At 34.9% G+C, this 15,912-nt stretch overlaps 2 protein-coding genes across 3 annotated transcripts; one reads left to right on the top strand and one right to left on the bottom strand.

Annotated features, from left to right (window-relative positions):
- The first annotated feature begins 3,529 nt into the window (after positions 1 to 3,529).
- LOC106776886 (protein CHUP1, chloroplastic) lies at positions 3,530 to 8,957 on the top strand. 2 transcript variants are annotated; one of them, XM_014664350.2, is made up of 9 exons: positions 3,530 to 4,062; positions 4,170 to 4,222; positions 4,336 to 5,082; positions 5,475 to 6,842; positions 6,930 to 7,061; positions 7,155 to 7,336; positions 7,604 to 7,715; positions 8,192 to 8,335; positions 8,632 to 8,957. In XM_014664350.2, the coding sequence occupies exons 1-9, from the start codon at positions 3,978 to 3,980 to the stop codon at positions 8,731 to 8,733; spliced, it is 2,925 nt and encodes a 974-aa protein (XP_014519836.1). In that variant the 5' UTR covers positions 3,530 to 3,977; the 3' UTR covers positions 8,734 to 8,957. The 2 variants fall into 2 exon arrangements, with proteins under 2 accessions (XP_014519836.1, XP_014519837.1); XM_014664351.2 differs by having other exon boundaries at positions 3,531 to 4,062; positions 4,354 to 5,082.
- A 193-nt stretch (positions 8,958 to 9,150) lies between these two features.
- Positions 9,151 to 15,679, bottom strand: LOC106776890 (uncharacterized protein At1g26090, chloroplastic). Its single transcript, XM_014664360.2, has 7 exons — positions 15,412 to 15,679; positions 14,752 to 14,895; positions 14,586 to 14,660; positions 14,281 to 14,471; positions 14,032 to 14,203; positions 13,537 to 13,953; positions 9,151 to 9,491 (listed from the first exon to the last, which is right to left on the bottom strand). The coding sequence occupies exons 1-7, from the start codon at positions 15,592 to 15,594 to the stop codon at positions 9,360 to 9,362; spliced, it is 1,314 nt and encodes a 437-aa protein (XP_014519846.1). The 5' UTR covers positions 15,595 to 15,679; the 3' UTR covers positions 9,151 to 9,359.
- Between the last annotated feature and the right edge of the window lie 233 nt (positions 15,680 to 15,912).

Below are 15,912 nucleotides of genomic sequence, written 5' to 3'. Positions count from 1 at the left end.
AGTTAATTTTATAAAACAATGTTTTACTTTTATTTTTTCCTCTTAAAAGTATAAATATGAAAAAACTTGTTCGAAACAGACATAATCAAGTAGTTGTTGCTATCATTTATTGTTGTGGATTCCTTGTGCAATTCTGGAATTGACATCATTTTTGGAGTGAGATTTATTTAATATTTTTTACTATTTCTGTTAAGCATTAACTGAGCCAATAAGTGGTTCCTAAACATTAGAAACAGATCATGTTTAAATTTCTGTTTTAGGTTTGTTTTTATTTTTTATATATTATACTGCTACAATTCATTAAAGGTAGAAACGTGAGAATAAATTTTTCACTTTCTCCTCAATTGTTTTTGTCCTTATTCTTTCAACATTACATTTCTACCATAAAATCTTCAAATTGTTATCAAAACCTTCTTTTTATAAGGACATGTGAATGCTTAAAAGGTAGAAGGATACACTGATGCAGATTGGGCAGGTTGAAAAGATGATAGAAGATCTACTTATGGATACTTTATTTTTGTAAGAGGGAATCTTGTAACATGGAGGAGTAAAAAACAGTTTACCGTAGCAAGATCTAGTGTTGAAGCAGAATTCAAAGACATGACACTGGGTGTATGCGAACTTTTGTGGATTAAAAACGTGCTATCAGATTTCGGCTTTAAACCAAATGAAATTATGAGTTTGTGGTGTGACAATACGTCGACTATAACAATTGCTCACAATACTGTGCAACATGATAGAACAAAGCATGTGGAGATTGATAGACATTTCACCAAAGAGAAACTCGAAGTTGGAATAATTTCCTTTCCTTTTGTAAGATTAGAATTGTAGTTGGTTGATGTTTTTACCAAAAGAGTATCAAGAAGATTGTTTAATGAGTCTCTATTCAAGTTGTGAATGTGTGATATCCATGTACTAACTTTAGTGTGAGTGTTAAAATATGTCAAATATTCTATTAGTAAATATTAGGTAATCAAATATTGTGTGAGCTATAATTTATGCATTATTATACTTTGTGTAGATTTATGTAGTTTTCATTGCTTTAATGGGTGAGTAATTATAAAACCCTTGTATGTATATATATGTTACCATACTCCTTGAAATAATACATCAGAATTATTCATTAAACCTTTTAATACATTTCAGCTATAAATACAGATAGAACTCAACGTTATTTTCACCATTTCTCCCAACCTTCTCTAAAGAATTAAGGGTTTACATCTCTTTCTTCTTTTCTAATGTAATAATGTTGATCATTCTTTCGTTTGAGGAGTCGGGTTTAAGATTTAGGATTTAGGGTTTAGGATTTAGAGTTTAGGATTTAGAGTTTAGAATTTAGGAGAGGAGAGGTCAAGGATATGCAAATGGTGCATAGTCATCATAAGTGTCATCAATTGGCTCTTTCATTTTCGGATCAATCGAGTAGGACATAAAATCAAGAGACGAGACGACCAATCTAAACAGGAATAATGTTTTATAGGATGGATGCCACTAGTGAGTGAGATACATCATGTGTACCTGTGCCGCCTGTTTCTGAATACGATTGGACTCCTCATGAAGTTGGAAAGTACATTTCTCTAAAAACTTTTATCAGAATGATGACCTTAGTTAGAGTTGTGAAGGATATTGAACACTTCAAGCTTGTCGTGTATAAAAAAAACGAACGAGTCTTTTACGAAAAATATATACATAAAAAATTAAATTTAAGTATTTTATGAGTAACTTTAAGAAAAATATAAAATATTAAATTTAATATCTTTAATTAAATTAACTAAATCTCTTTCTATGAGGTGACAAAAGCAATTTTATATATAAATTATATTATTATATTTTAATAAAATCATATTACACATTACATTAATATATAAAATATGTTAGTTAAAAATATGAAAGTGAAATCAAACTTGTAAAAAAAAAACTTTTGTAAAAGAACTAAACAATCCTAAACCTAAAAACTTGGTATCTACAATGAAAAAAAAATAAAATAAAATCCTATCTAAGCTATACTATTATTACTATTGGAAAATTTCCTCATCAATATTTTTACTTTTCTTTGTACTACTAACATGAAAGAGCCAAATTTGGCTTTGAACCCAGAGAAAAGAAAACACGTAGCCATGCAAGGAAGACACGAATCCTAATTATGTGCCATGCAATGCAACAAACCTTATCCTTAGACGACAACTTCTTAGAAATGCCAAAAAGGTTAACAAGTATTGTGGGTCACTACCCTAAACAGTACAATAACCTTTTTCCTATGTACAGAATAACTTCCCTATGCTTCACTCCACCAACTAAACTTCAATCAACTCTACCATCTATGTTAACTTTCCCTTCTTAATTTTCTCAATAATACCATCTATCTTAACTTTTCCATCTTAATTTTTTCAAAAATCCAAATATTGATTGGACCTATTTGTCCATAAAACTTTTACTCCTATTAATAAGACAAATTGCAACCCTTCCTTCATCAAGCCATTTTCTCTGTGGGTCCTATCCTAGAATAAGAACCACTAAAGGTATCCTTTGAGAATTTTCTTTCGTAAAATCATTATTATTTATTTTTCCCAACATTTTCGAAAGAAAACTATTGGAAGCCCAAGAAGACCTAGACAAAGACCAATATTTGTTCAATTATAAAAAAAAGAATAACATGACAAATAAAAATAATACAAATTCATAAATTAAGTATTGTATCAATAAAATTTACAATAAGCTTTATTCACCTGTTTATCTATTATGTATATGGTCATTAAATCACAATTCATATTTACTAATAAGTATAACTGATTCTTCAAGAAAAAAAATCTCTTAATTTTTTTTTAAGGAAAATATACTTTGACACTTTCAAGACAAATTTTTGAGACCAGACATGTGTCATGTTTTCATTGGTCGACATTTAAGAAAATAAAAAAAAAACCACTTAGAAAATTTGTTTTCTTAAATGTCAGACTAATGAAAACGTGATGCGTGTCCAATGTCAAAAATTTGTCATCTTGAAGGTGTCAAAATATCATTTTCCTTTTTTTAATTTTATTTTTCGATTGAGTCTTCAAATATGGAAAATGATACTTTAACAACATCTTAACACAATTTACATGTTATTCTATAATTGGTCCAAAATTACTTCACAATCAATAATAATAATAATCAGAAACATCAATATGGACCAATCACAGAATGACACGTAGTGTTAAAATGTTGTCAAAATATTATTATCCTAAAAAAATATATTTCAAAATATAAAAAATCAGTATCTATTATTATATTTTTAAGACTTAAAAAAAATCAATACCAAAAATTCAGAAAAAGGTTTCAAAACTTGGAGAAAAAAAATAATGATCTCCTTTTGTTCTTTCACAAAACATTTATTTTCCTACTTAACATGGATACTTAAATGTGGCTCGAACATTTAGGTAGATATGGTTTTGGACATAAACGGTACCAACGTCTAACCACCTTAAATAAGAGAGAAGAGACAATGTATTATTAAAGGAGCAGAATGAAGAAAGAGAGTGGGGAAACATGTCTTTGTTCGAATTTTATTACTGTCATTGGTCCTTGTCACTCTTGTTCCTCCCTTCTGGCTGGTTTTAACTGTTAATATTCTCTTGAGCGAATTTTGGTGACAAATTAATATATATTATAGTAGACAAAATGCGAACTTATCAATCTCTTGGGAAAATGGCTGGCCTCTAGTTATTGGTGGCTGCTGTTGTTTCTGACAGAAAGTTCCATAAACCTGATAAGATGATAAAGTCAATTGTGTGGGAAATACCAATGAGTTTGCAGATAAAGTAAGTTTCCTGACATGGGATTTGCTTAGCTGTTGTTTCTGTCTTTAAGTCTTCCAACTTTTGGTCGGAGCAGTCTGTTTATGGCGGTTTTAGGAAATGGGTGGTGGGTGGTGGGTGGTTCTGGAAATTGCTGTCTGTGAAGAAATGCAAAATTAGAAAATTTACATCACCTAAAGCTTCATGATAGTCAGGTTAGGACTCATAGTTGCTGCTTCGCTTGCAGCTTTTACTGTTAAGCAGCTGAATGTCAGAAGCTCAAATCCAGGTACTTGTACTTTTAGATAATCTGTTTTTGACATTTTTCTTTTCTAAATTTTCATTTGTCAAGAAATGAAATTCTGCTAATTCAATTTCATCCTCATTTTGACTCAGAACACAAAGATGAGGGCACAGAAGAAGAGCGTGTCACAAGATTTAATGATAAAGTGAGTTCGGCAAACTGAATTTGATAAAGTTTTAGTCTTGTTCCGAGCTATGAGTATTTTTGTTTAGCAAATTTGTGTTTTTCTGATTTTGATGTCATTTGTGTAAATGAAAGTTGTTTGGTGTGTTGCAGAGGGAGGAGGAAGAGGAGAAAGAGGAGGTTAAGTTAATTAGCAGCATAATAAATCGAGCAAATGACTTTGAAGATGATATTCTACCAGAATTTGAAGATCTTCTGTCTGGGGAGATTGAGTTTCGATTACCACCAGATAAGGATGAGAAAGACAGAGTTTATGAAATTGAGATGGCAAACAACGAAAGTGAACTTGAGAGATTGCGACAGCTAGTGAAGGAATTGGAGGAGAGGGAAGTGAAACTTGAAGGAGAATTGCTTGAGTACTATGGTCTGAAGGAACAGGAATCAGACATCGTGGAGTTGCAGAGGCAACTGAAAATTAAGACTGTAGAAATAGACATGCTTAATATCACAATTAACTCCTTGCAGGCAGAGAGAAAGAAGCTCCAAGAAGAACTCACACAAGGAGGTTCAGCCAAGAGAGAACTTGAGGTGGCTAGAAACAAGATCAAGGAGCTACAGAGGCAGATACAGCTTGAGGCTAACCAAACAAAAGGCCAGTTGTTGTTGCTTAAACAACAAGTTTTGGGTCTGCAGGTTAGAGAAGAAGAGGCTGCCAGAAAAGATGCTGATCTTGAAAAGAAACTGAAAGCTGTGAATGACCTAGAGGTTGCAGTGGTGGAGCTTAAGAGAAGAAACAAAGAACTTCAACATGAAAAGCGAGAGTTGACAGTTAAACTCGATGCTGCTGAATCTAAAGTGGCTGAGCTCTCCAATATGACAGAGGTCAGAATCCCTGAGTGAACCTCTTTTCTTGATCATTGATTTGAAAAGATTCATGAAACCAAATTTTGATGATTTATTATAATAACCAAAACAGAAGACTTTTGAAGTTTTGAATCACCCAGAAGTGTAAATTTTTTAGTCAATTTTTGGCATCATGTTACCAATCAAATGAACATTTAGGTACCCTTGATTAAAATTGCTGGTTGAAAGCACAGAAGAACTTGAGTGACATCAAATAGAAACAGCCAAACTGAACATTAACCAATAAATTATTTATCTAATTCAAGTACTGACTTAAAGTTTATAGTTTAATTGTGATGATGTATTAGTGTTGAACAAGTGTGTATGTAAAAGCAATGAGTGTGATTCATATAAAGAAGCTTTAACTGCAGACTGAAATGGTTGCGAAGGCAAAAGAGGAGGTGAGTAACCTGAGGCATGCAAATGAAGACCTGCTAAAGCAAGTGGAAGGGCTGCAGATGAACAGGTTCAGTGAGGTTGAAGAGCTTGTGTACCTTCGTTGGGTCAATGCATGTTTGAGATATGAGCTAAGAAATTACCAGACACCGCAAGGGAAAGTATCAGCCCGTGATCTCAGCAAGAGTCTTAGCCCGAAATCGCAAGAGAAAGCTAAGCAACTGATGTTAGAATATGCTGGATCAGAACGTGGACAAGGGGACACAGATCTCGAAAGCAATTTCTCCCATCCTTCTTCACCAGGAAGTGAAGATTTTGACAATGCTTCCATTGATAGCTCTACTAGCAAGTACAGTACTCTTAGCAAGAAAACTAGCCTAATCCATAAGTTTAAGAAATGGGGTAAAAGCAAAGATGATTCTAGTGCTCTTTCATCACCGGCAAGATCCTTTTCAGGAGGTTCTCCAAGGAGAATGAGTATGACTGTGAAACCAAGGGGTCCACTAGAATCCTTAATGATAAGGAATGCTGGAGATAGTGTATCTATCACCAGCTTTGGGCTCAGGGATCAGGAAGCTATTGATTCTCCTGAAACTCCAACTGACATGAGAAAAGTTCCATCCACTGATTCCTTGAATTCAGTTTCTGCTTCATTCCAATTGATGTCTAAGTCAGTGGATGGATCCATGGATGAGAAGTACCCTGCGTATAAAGATCGCCACAAGTTGGCCTTGGCAAGGGAAAAACATATAAAAGAAAAAGCAGAGAAAGCAAGAGCTCAGAAGTTTGGTGATAATTCAGGTTTGAATATGACCAAGGCTGAAAGAGGAAATACTATATCTTTGCCACCCAAGCTTACTCAAATTAAGGAGAAACCAGTTGTTTCTGGCACTCCAAATGATCAATCCGAAGAAGGGAAGAATGTTGATGATCAAACTATCAGCAAGATGAAGCTTGCTGAAATTGAGAAAAGGCCTACTAGGGTGCCTAGACCTCCTCCTAAGCCATCTGGTGGTGGTGCTGCTACCACAAATGCAAATCCTGCCAATGGAGTACCATCTGCTCCTCCAATTCCTCCTCCTCCTCCAGGGGCTCCACGGCCACCACCACCGCCAGGTGGACCACCTCCACCTCCTCCTCCCCCAGGAAGCCTATCAAGAGGGGGAATGGATGGTGACAAAGTTCACAGAGCTCCACAGCTAGTTGAATTTTATCAGTCATTGATGAAGAGGGAGGCAAAGAAAGATACATCAACACTTTTAGTTTCTACAACAAGTAATGCATCTGATGCTAGGAGCAACATGATTGGGGAAATTGAGAATAGATCATCATTCCTCCTAGCTGTATGTTGAATCTTGCATCCATTTTGCTATTTTTGTTTTCTCATTTTTCAGCTAAAGGCATAACTTTCTCCTTTGTGAAACAATCAGGTGAAAGCTGACGTAGAAACACAAGGTGATTTTGTCATGTCCTTGGCAGCTGAAGTTCGAGCAGCCTCCTTCTCAGATATTAATGACTTGGTGGCCTTTGTGAACTGGCTAGATGAGGAACTGTCCTTCCTGGTATTTGCATATTCCTGAGTGTAACTTTATGAGAAACCTCTTCATTTTGTTTTCCTTAGAAAAATTATCATCTCATTTTATTCCTTATGCAAGGTTGATGAACGTGCCGTCCTCAAGCACTTTGACTGGCCTGAAGGGAAAGCAGATGCACTAAGGGAGGCAGCTTTTGAATATCAGGATTTGATCAAGTTGGAGAACCGAGTCTCCACATTCATTGATGATCCCAATCTACCATGTGAAGCTGCCCTGAAGAAAATGTATTCATTGCTTGAAAAGTATGCATCCTTTGCTTCTTCTACGTATTATTTCTCTTGATTACCATTGGTGGATATCTAGTTCACAGATTAATAACACAATCCATACAGCTAGGTCTGTTTAAATAACTTTCATATATATGTTTTAAGGCTGTAGATTCATAATTTCAAGACGCAAAAATATTGAACATGACCTTATTATGTCAGGTTTCTTGTAGTTCCTACAGCTACACCATTACTTCTTTTCATCTACTCATTTCTTTATATCTGCTATGTTTTTCTTTCCAGAGTGGAGCAAAGCGTATACGCACTCTTGCGGACGAGAGATATGGCTATTTCCCGGTACAAAGAGTTTGGAATCCCAGTAAACTGGCTATTGGATTCGGGAGTTGTAGGCAAGGTATGCTACTAAAACAAATAAAACTGTGTTTTGGTTCATCCGAGTGTTGCTTTCTTTCAACTGTTCAGAATACAATATTAAATATGAAAAATGATATTTTGATACCAATTTTTGACACCATTTTGACACTGCACACGTATCAAAAGATGGTTGGACGATTTCAAATTAAAAAAAAGCTGAGAAAAGGACATATTTAAAAGAGAAAAACCAAAGTTTTTTTTTAATTTGTAATCGTCCAACCACATTTTGACACGTGTACCGTGTCAAAATGATGTCAAAAAATTGGTGTCAAAATATCATTTTCTATTAAATATCTTGGCTGTATTACCAGTATGCTATCCCTATTGAGTAAAAAGAAAATGGAAAAAAAACTTGTGACAAATAGTTAATGCTTAAAGGTTTCATCAATGTAATATTGTAACGTTGCAAGGATGATGCAACTAACATGGTCTCTTTGTTTAACACTCCCAATGCAGATCAAGCTTTCTTCTGTACAACTTGCACGGAAGTATATGAAACGTGTTGCATCTGAACTTGATGCATTGTCTGGTCCAGAAAAAGAACCGGCTAGAGAGTTTTTGATTCTTCAAGGCGTGCGTTTCGCTTTCCGTGTCCATCAGGTAAATTCTAGGGCCCAAGTTTCGTTTGCAGTAAACACGTACTATTCCATTGCATTCTTTGGTAAGCTTGTGTTACATCTTTAAAGTCATTAAAAATGCCACTAATGTTCTGCTGAAAAAAAAAAAAGTTACTGAAAAGTTGCTAGCATCAAAACAACTCCAGTAACACGTTTCATAAATGAATTTGCATACGTTTGAAACAGATATTTTAATATGGATGCTTGTGAAATGCATAAAAGGTGAAAATTTCATAAATAGCCAGAATAACACTAATGGTAGTGTGGAACTCTTTTCAGTTTGCAGGAGGCTTCGATGGAGAGAGTATGAAGGCTTTTGAAGACCTGAGGAGCCGCATTCAAAATTCTCAGGCGACCGAAGATAACAAACCAGAAATGTAGAATATCCATAAGAAGTTTTTCTCTTTTTTTTTTTTTTTTTCCTTTGTAGCTGTATCTCCCATATATATGTTGCCTTTTCAGCTGTATATTTCATTTTTCTTCAATTTGCATAGCTTATATATATTGGATGCTACACAAAGATGATACGAGAATCATATTGTAATTGACAAATTGAAGCCCAACATGATCCCTACCTCTGCCTACTTTCAGGTTTTACCGTACAATATGAAATTCAACTGAACAATATTTAATACTGTCATCAAATGCTTAGGTCTGGCAGCTACTCAATGAGCTCCACGTCATTATTCTGGGTGGACAGTTTGAGGCCTATAATTACAAGTAAATTGCAATGCGGGAAAAAAGACGCTTCCTACACCGGCATAAACAAGAATATAATCATTCTCCAAACATATATGGTGTTGATGTATAACAAGCAATAATATACTATTCTTGTTCCATTACATGATCACTGAATGAAAGCAAGTCATGCAAAAAATGTCTAAGAATTGCCTCTGCTGTAATGGGGCTACCTCCCCATTTCACATATTTTTTACATGAAAGCCTCCTCCAAGCACTGATAATTATCAGCATGCATAAAGGAGGAAAAATAAAAAAGAATAATAAAGTCACAGCAAAGTAATAACAACACTTCTCTCCTCAAATTTGGCTCCGCCAACCTTTCCTTGAATTTCTGAGGGCAAAGGAATGACACGTCTTTGGTCTCCTGCTTCTACCAACAGCTCAGATCCTCCCCTATACTGCATTTGGCATTTTTAAGGGAGACAGACAGACAGAAAAAGCAATCAGCTTCTGAATTAAGTTATGCACAAACTTGTACCATAGTAAAGAGCAGAATTTGTGATAGAAAGGGAAGCGGAATATAACACTGTATGGGATTTGTCACATTTCAATCAAAATATTAAGTTAAAAAAATGTTAGTTGATATTTAATGAAATGTGCACAACTCAAGACGTAATTCCATCATCTATTATACAAAATTCATAATTTATCTACCAGGAAGTTGACCAAAACCTTGCTGAAAGTAGAAGGTTAAAGGTTTAAACAAATACTAGAAGCATAATCAAGACAATTAAAAGCCTATTTACAGTAATAATCAATTTCCCAAATTGACACACATTACAATTTAAAATTTGTAACTAAAGACGAAAATTGAATTGATTATGCCTTACATGGATATATAGACAAAGTTGCTCATGTTTCTAAATTTGATGATCTAGAACCCAAAATTTCAAATGAAGTGTACCAAGAATTTTTTAGGCACAAGTCTCGAAAATCTTCTAATCCTGGCCAATCTTCCTCCATGTCAACTGCCTACATATCTCAGTTTGTGGAAGATCATAGTCCATGGATCCTTGACTCAGGTGCCTCAGAACATGTCTCTAGTAAGATTCCTTCATTTTCTTCCATGTCCTCTCTGAAAATCCCTCATTTCATTACCGTTGCCAATGGATCCAAAGTGGCATCCTAGGGAATTGGCAGTTTCCTTATCTCCTTTACTAAATTTAAATTTTGTGAGTCAATTGACTTGTTCCTTAAATTGTTCTGTGACCTTTACTGCTAATTCCTTTGTTATACAGGAACATGGTACGGGTAGTCTGATTGGAGAAGGACGCGAGTCTTGAGGACTTTATTTCTTAAAACCTAGCTCTTCAGTTTTCTGTTTTACGACTTCATCCCCGAAACTTTTGCATGATCATTTGGGCCATCCAAGTTTGTCCAAGTTGAAGATGATGGTTTCGAGTCTCAATAACATTCAAGTCTTAGATTGTGAGTCTTGTTAGTTAAGAAAACATGTTAGATCTTCCTATCCTAAAAGGTCTGAGAAGCGATGTAATTTTTCTTTCTCAACTATTCAAACTGATATTTGGGGATACTTCGTTTGGTTTAATTATTTTGTAACCTTCATTGATGAATTCTCTCAATGTACTTAGGTATATCTAATGAAAGAGAGATCTGAACTTTTGTCCATATTTATGTCCTTTTATAATGAAATTAAGAACCAATTTGGGAAGACAATTAAAATCCTACCCAGTGATAATGCTAAGCAATATTTTTATGCAGCGTTTTCTTCATTTTTATATTCCCAATGAATTTTACATCAGTCAACATATCCTCACACTCCACAACAAAATGGTATTGCAGTGAGAAAGAATAGACATCTCATTGAAATTGCAGGCTGCCTGATGTTGAATACTAATATTCTTGTGCATCATTGGGGCTATGCAGTCCTCACTACCTATTTTCTAATCAATAGGATGCCTTTTTCCTCTCTTGAGAATAAAATTTCTCACTCTATCATTTTTCCAAATAACACTCTATATTATGTCTCCCCACATGTATTTGGGTGTACGTGTTTTGTCCATAATGTTTCTCTAGGTCTTGATAAATTCTCTATAAAAGCTATTAAGTGTGTTTTCTTGGGATACTTTTGTCTTCAAAAAGGGTATAAATGTTATTCTCCCTCCAGCAAGAGCTATTATATGTCTGTTGACGTCACATTCTTGAGGATACACGTTTTTTCTTGTCCTCCATGGAGGATTGTTCATTTGTTCAACAAATGTTTCCTCTACCATCATGTGATCCCTTTGTTATTCTCACTTTTGTACCTCAAACTCAAAATGCAAATGACATTGTTCCTCCACCTCTTCTCACATATCAGGGTCGAAGACAATCTCAAACTCAAAACACTGAAGATCCTTGAGACTCAGATCCTCCTCCATCAGATCCCCAGACCATGGGTCCTTCATCCTCCTCGTCTTTTCTTGACTCAGATGATAATTTGCCCGTTTCCCTTCAGAAAAGTATTTGTTCTACTCGTAATCCATATTCTATTTATAATTTTTTGAGTTATCATCATTTATCTACTCCTTGTTTCTCTTTTGTTTCCTCCTTATCCTCCCTTAAGGTTCCTAATAATATTCATAAGGCACTTGATCATCCTGGATGGCGACAAGCTATGGTTGATGAAATGAAGGCACTTGAACACAACGGCACTTGGGACCTTGTCCCTCTTCTTTCTTGTAAGAAGCATGTTGGTTTTAGATGGGTTTATGCTATTAAAGTTGGTCCTATTGGTGAAATTGATCGTCTAGTAACTAAGGGATATATACTAAAGTTTATGGCCTCGACTATTGTGATACTTTTTCTCATGTGGCTAAAACCAGTACATTTCGTATTTTGCTTGCTATGGCTGCCATTAATCAGTGGCCACTTTACCAGTTAGACATTAAAAATGTCTTTCTACATTGTGATTTAGAAGAGGAACCTCTTGGGTTTGTTGCTCAGGGGGAGTTTGGGTTAGTTTGTAAATTATGTCGTTTCTTCTATGGCTTGAAGCAATCACCTCGAGTTTGGTTTGGTAAATTTAGTCGGGTTGTGCAAAATTTTGGACTAAAACGATGTGAGGCAGATCGTTCAGTGTTTTATGATCATTCTTCTCCTGACAAATGTGTTTATGTCATGGCATATGCTGATGATATTATTATTACAAGGAATGACGTCACTAGAGTTACTCAATTAAAGAATCATTTGTTCAACCACTTTTAGACTAAAAATTTGGGTCATTTAAAATATTTTCTAGGTATTGAAGTAACAATCAAAAGAAAGTGTCGTCATTTCACAAAGGAAATATGCTCTTAATATTTTAAAGGAAACAGACTTGACAAATTGCAAGCCCATTGATAGTCCTATGGACTCAAATCAAAACTTAATGAGAGATCAAGGTGAACCTTTCTCAAACCCAAAGAGATATAGAAGGTTGGTTGGAAAATTCATCTATCTTACCATAACAAGACCTAGTCTTTCTTATCCACTGGGAGTTGTGAATCAATGTATGCAAAATCCACATGTTGACCATTGGAATTCAGTGATTCGCATTCTCAGATACGTAAAAGGAAATCTAGGACAGCGATTGTTGTATGAGAACAAGGGAAGCACTCGGATCGAAGGATATTGTGATGCAGATTGAGCTGGTTATCCAATTGGTTGTAGATCTACTACATGATACTGTGTTTTATTTGGAGGAAACCTTGTATCTTGGAAAAGTAAGAAACAAAGTATTGTTGCTCGATCTAGTGCTGAAGTTGAATACCGATTTATGGCTTTAACTACATGCGAACTTGTTTGGATCAAACAACTTCTTCAAGAATTCAAATTTTGTGAAAATGAGTAGTTGAAACTGTACTATAACAACCAATCAACCCTTCATATAGTCTCCAATCTAATGTTTCATGAGAGAACAAAATACATAGAAATTGACTCTCATTTTATTAGAAAGAAGATGTTGTTCAAGGAACTTGTTACTGAGTTTGTCAACTCTAATGAACAACTCGGAGACATTCTGACCAAATCACTAAGGGAGCCTAGAATTCAATTTATATGTTCCAAGCTTGGTGCATATGATCTACATGCTCCAATTTGAAGAGGAGTGTTGAAATGTAATGTATTTTTCTAATAGGCTTTTTAGGAACCTTTTGTTTTTCCTTTGTATGTTGAACTACTATCCCTTATAAATAGGGTAGTATAATGTATTAGGGTTAAGAGAATAGTAATAATAAAATTTTAGTTTCTCTCCCAACTCTTTAAGTAACTCCTCCTAACTGCTTGAAACTGAAATAATACTTTAAAAAGTGAAATAAAAAAAAAAAAAAAAAAAAACAGAAAACAAACGTGGAGTCTTAAAGCAAACTCCTAACACAATGTTTCTCTCTTAAATTCTTTCAAAAGGAGTGTCATCAATATCATGGTTTAAGAAAATCATGAAAAGAGAAGGACATTACATACTTGGTACAGCTTGATATCTGATTTGTCAAAACCTGGCATGAAGAGAGTAACTGATCTTCTTTTTACATCAAATCTAACTGGAGATGGCATAACAACTTGACTTGTTAGTGAATTAAGAAGATGCCTAGCATCTTCATTGTCTGTATCCAGTAGAACTCTGCTCCAATCTATAGGATTATTCATCAACAATCTTGAAATGAAAGCAGAAGGCAAAGGAGAAAATTCTTTCTTTGCTCTTTCCAATATTTCTAAATTTTCTTGCTGAGAGGTGATTCCAAAAGCACCAGAAACCTGAGCACCAGCCTGAATAGTACATCCCCAATATCGCAATGCAGAATTGATTGATGTTGGACAGTTTGGATCCATCACAAGTAAGCAACCAAATTTATGTGGGTTTAAGAATGCAGAAGATCCTCTCTGGGCAACACAATCAACAAAGAAAATTACAGTTTTGTGCGAAAGGTACGATTATGGTAAAATGATGTTTAATCTTACCTCCAGTATTTGATCCAAAGTGTCCCATATTTCTGAACTCATTTTCCCATTAAAATAAGATCTGCTGCTACTTATTGTCATGGCCTCATCCACAAGTCTCAGTAGTGAAGGAGCAGCTAATCTCCCAAGTTCAGTTTTCTCAGCCAAGGTGCGGAGATATTTCAAGTACAATCTGAAAATCACAATATCAAACCAAAGATAATGACAAGAGTGTGCATGTGAGTTCAAGAATGGGGCAATTCCAATAACCTTGCTTTACTGCTTCCACCTATGATTCGCAGGGTTTCCTCACTGTTGATACCATCATATATTATTAAATCAAATTTATCCTGTTGACTCTTTGATGCAGCAATCCCCAAAAACCCCACAAGTCTCTCAAGAGCAAGTACCAAAAGGATAGAGTCCATCCCAGGCAGGATGCCAAGCTCTTCTCCAACAATCTGATTGTATGACAGAGAAAAGTGGATATAACCCTTCTGTAAAAGTTAGATGAAGGAATGCATCCATTGCAAATATGGATAAAATATGATATTGAAAACATATTACGTACCCACCCCTCCAAGTGTGCCCTGAGTCATATTAAGTTGAGCATCTGCTTGCTTCAGAAGTTTTAAAGGTTCAAGAAGCATCTGCAGTTACAGATACACATATTCTTTAGATGCAAAGTAAAAATATACTGTGATTCATTGATCAGAAGGCAAAGGAAAAAGCAATACACACTTTGGTTGTTTCCAACCTAACGGCAGAAAGGTTCTTGCTGCAGGCGATATGGGAAGTTCCAATCTTACAGTTGAGAAGGTAGTCAGCAGTGGTGTCTTGGCCATGTATGACCAAACATGTATTCAACCCAGCCAAAGCATAATGCTGAAACAAAGGTACATGAAATAAAAAATTAAAATGTAGATTAATTACTTTTCCAAGGACGAACTTGGATAACTACGACTTCTATCAGTATATACTTTGGAAAAAGAAAGTAGGAGTCTACTTAGTTTGGGATACATTTTTATATTTCTTTTTTGGTTTAATAGCATTTTAATCCTAAGTCTTTTTTTTTTTTTTTTCAATTCAATCTCACTTTTTAACAAAAAAAAAAATCAGTAAATGTAATTCTCTGACAGTAACAAGTTACATGAATAACTTAAGTGAAATGAATTTTATAAAAATATTATATTAACTTATTAAAAAAAACAATTTTAAACATTTTAAGATGAAATTGAAAAAAAAAATCATGGTAATGCAGTAGGAAAAAAAAAACTATTAATCCTTTTTTTTCTTTTTTCTAAGCACATTGAGATGATAGGAAACAAAAATGTTCAGAAAAAAGAAGGAAACGTTAGACGAGTTTTAATTTGTAAACGTAATTGAAGATGAACAATGTACCTGGGCGGCGAGAATAGCGGCGGTGGTTTTGCCTGAGCCACCTTTGCCGAGAAAAGTGAGCAATTTGGTGGCTGAGGAAGAGGCACCGCCCTCGGAAGCCGCAACGACGAGACGAGACTTTGAGGAACGAGAAATTGAGGTTCCGATTAGAGGTGGAAACGAGAAGGATGAAACCGCGCCCATAGATTAGGATTTTCTCAGTTCTTTCTCAGCTAACCAACATGTACTCAAGCAAGACACATGTATTCTTCACACACAACACTGGTTACTTCTTACACATGTCATAATGTTTTCCGTCCTTATTTGGGCCCCTTGCTTTGGGCCTCCTGGCCTGCATGAACAAATTAATAAAGGCTTTTCTTCCTGCATGCCCCTTATTACATAAAAAGATTGTGGAAGAAGTGAAGGGAGAAAAATACATAAAAAGATTAACGAGGTTGTGAGAATTTTAATTTTAATTTTAATTTGAGTATTACATAATAAAAATATATAATATGAGTA

Source organism: Vigna radiata, chromosome 11, assembly GCF_000741045.1.
Source record: "Vigna radiata var. radiata cultivar VC1973A chromosome 11, Vradiata_ver6, whole genome shotgun sequence".
NCBI classification, from domain to species: domain Eukaryota; kingdom Viridiplantae; phylum Streptophyta; class Magnoliopsida; order Fabales; family Fabaceae; genus Vigna; species Vigna radiata.
This window is presented reverse-complemented; position numbering and strand designations above follow the sequence as displayed.

Bases quoted from the DNA above. Each gene is read 5' to 3' on its own strand.
- LOC106776890 (XM_014664360.2), bottom strand. From the start codon at position 15,594: ATGGGCGCGGTTTCATCCTTCTCGTTTCCACCTCTAATCGGAACCTCA. The intron at 14,896-15,411 runs GTACATTGTTCA...CCTTTGTTTCAG, and splicing joins CCGCTATTCTCGCCGCCCAG to CATTATGCTTTGGCTGGGTT. The intron at 9,492-13,536 runs GTATGTAATGTC...TGCCAAATGCAG, and splicing joins CAGATATCAAGCTGTACCAA to TATAGGGGAGGATCTGAGCT.
- LOC106776886 (XM_014664350.2), top strand. From the start codon at position 3,978: ATGATAGTCAGGTTAGGACTCATAGTTGCTGCTTCGCTTGCAGCTTTT. The intron at 4,223-4,335 runs GTGAGTTCGGCA...TGTAAATGAAAG, and splicing joins TCACAAGATTTAATGATAAA to TTGTTTGGTGTGTTGCAGAG. The intron at 7,716-8,191 runs GTATGCTACTAA...CTCCCAATGCAG, and splicing joins ATTCGGGAGTTGTAGGCAAG to ATCAAGCTTTCTTCTGTACA.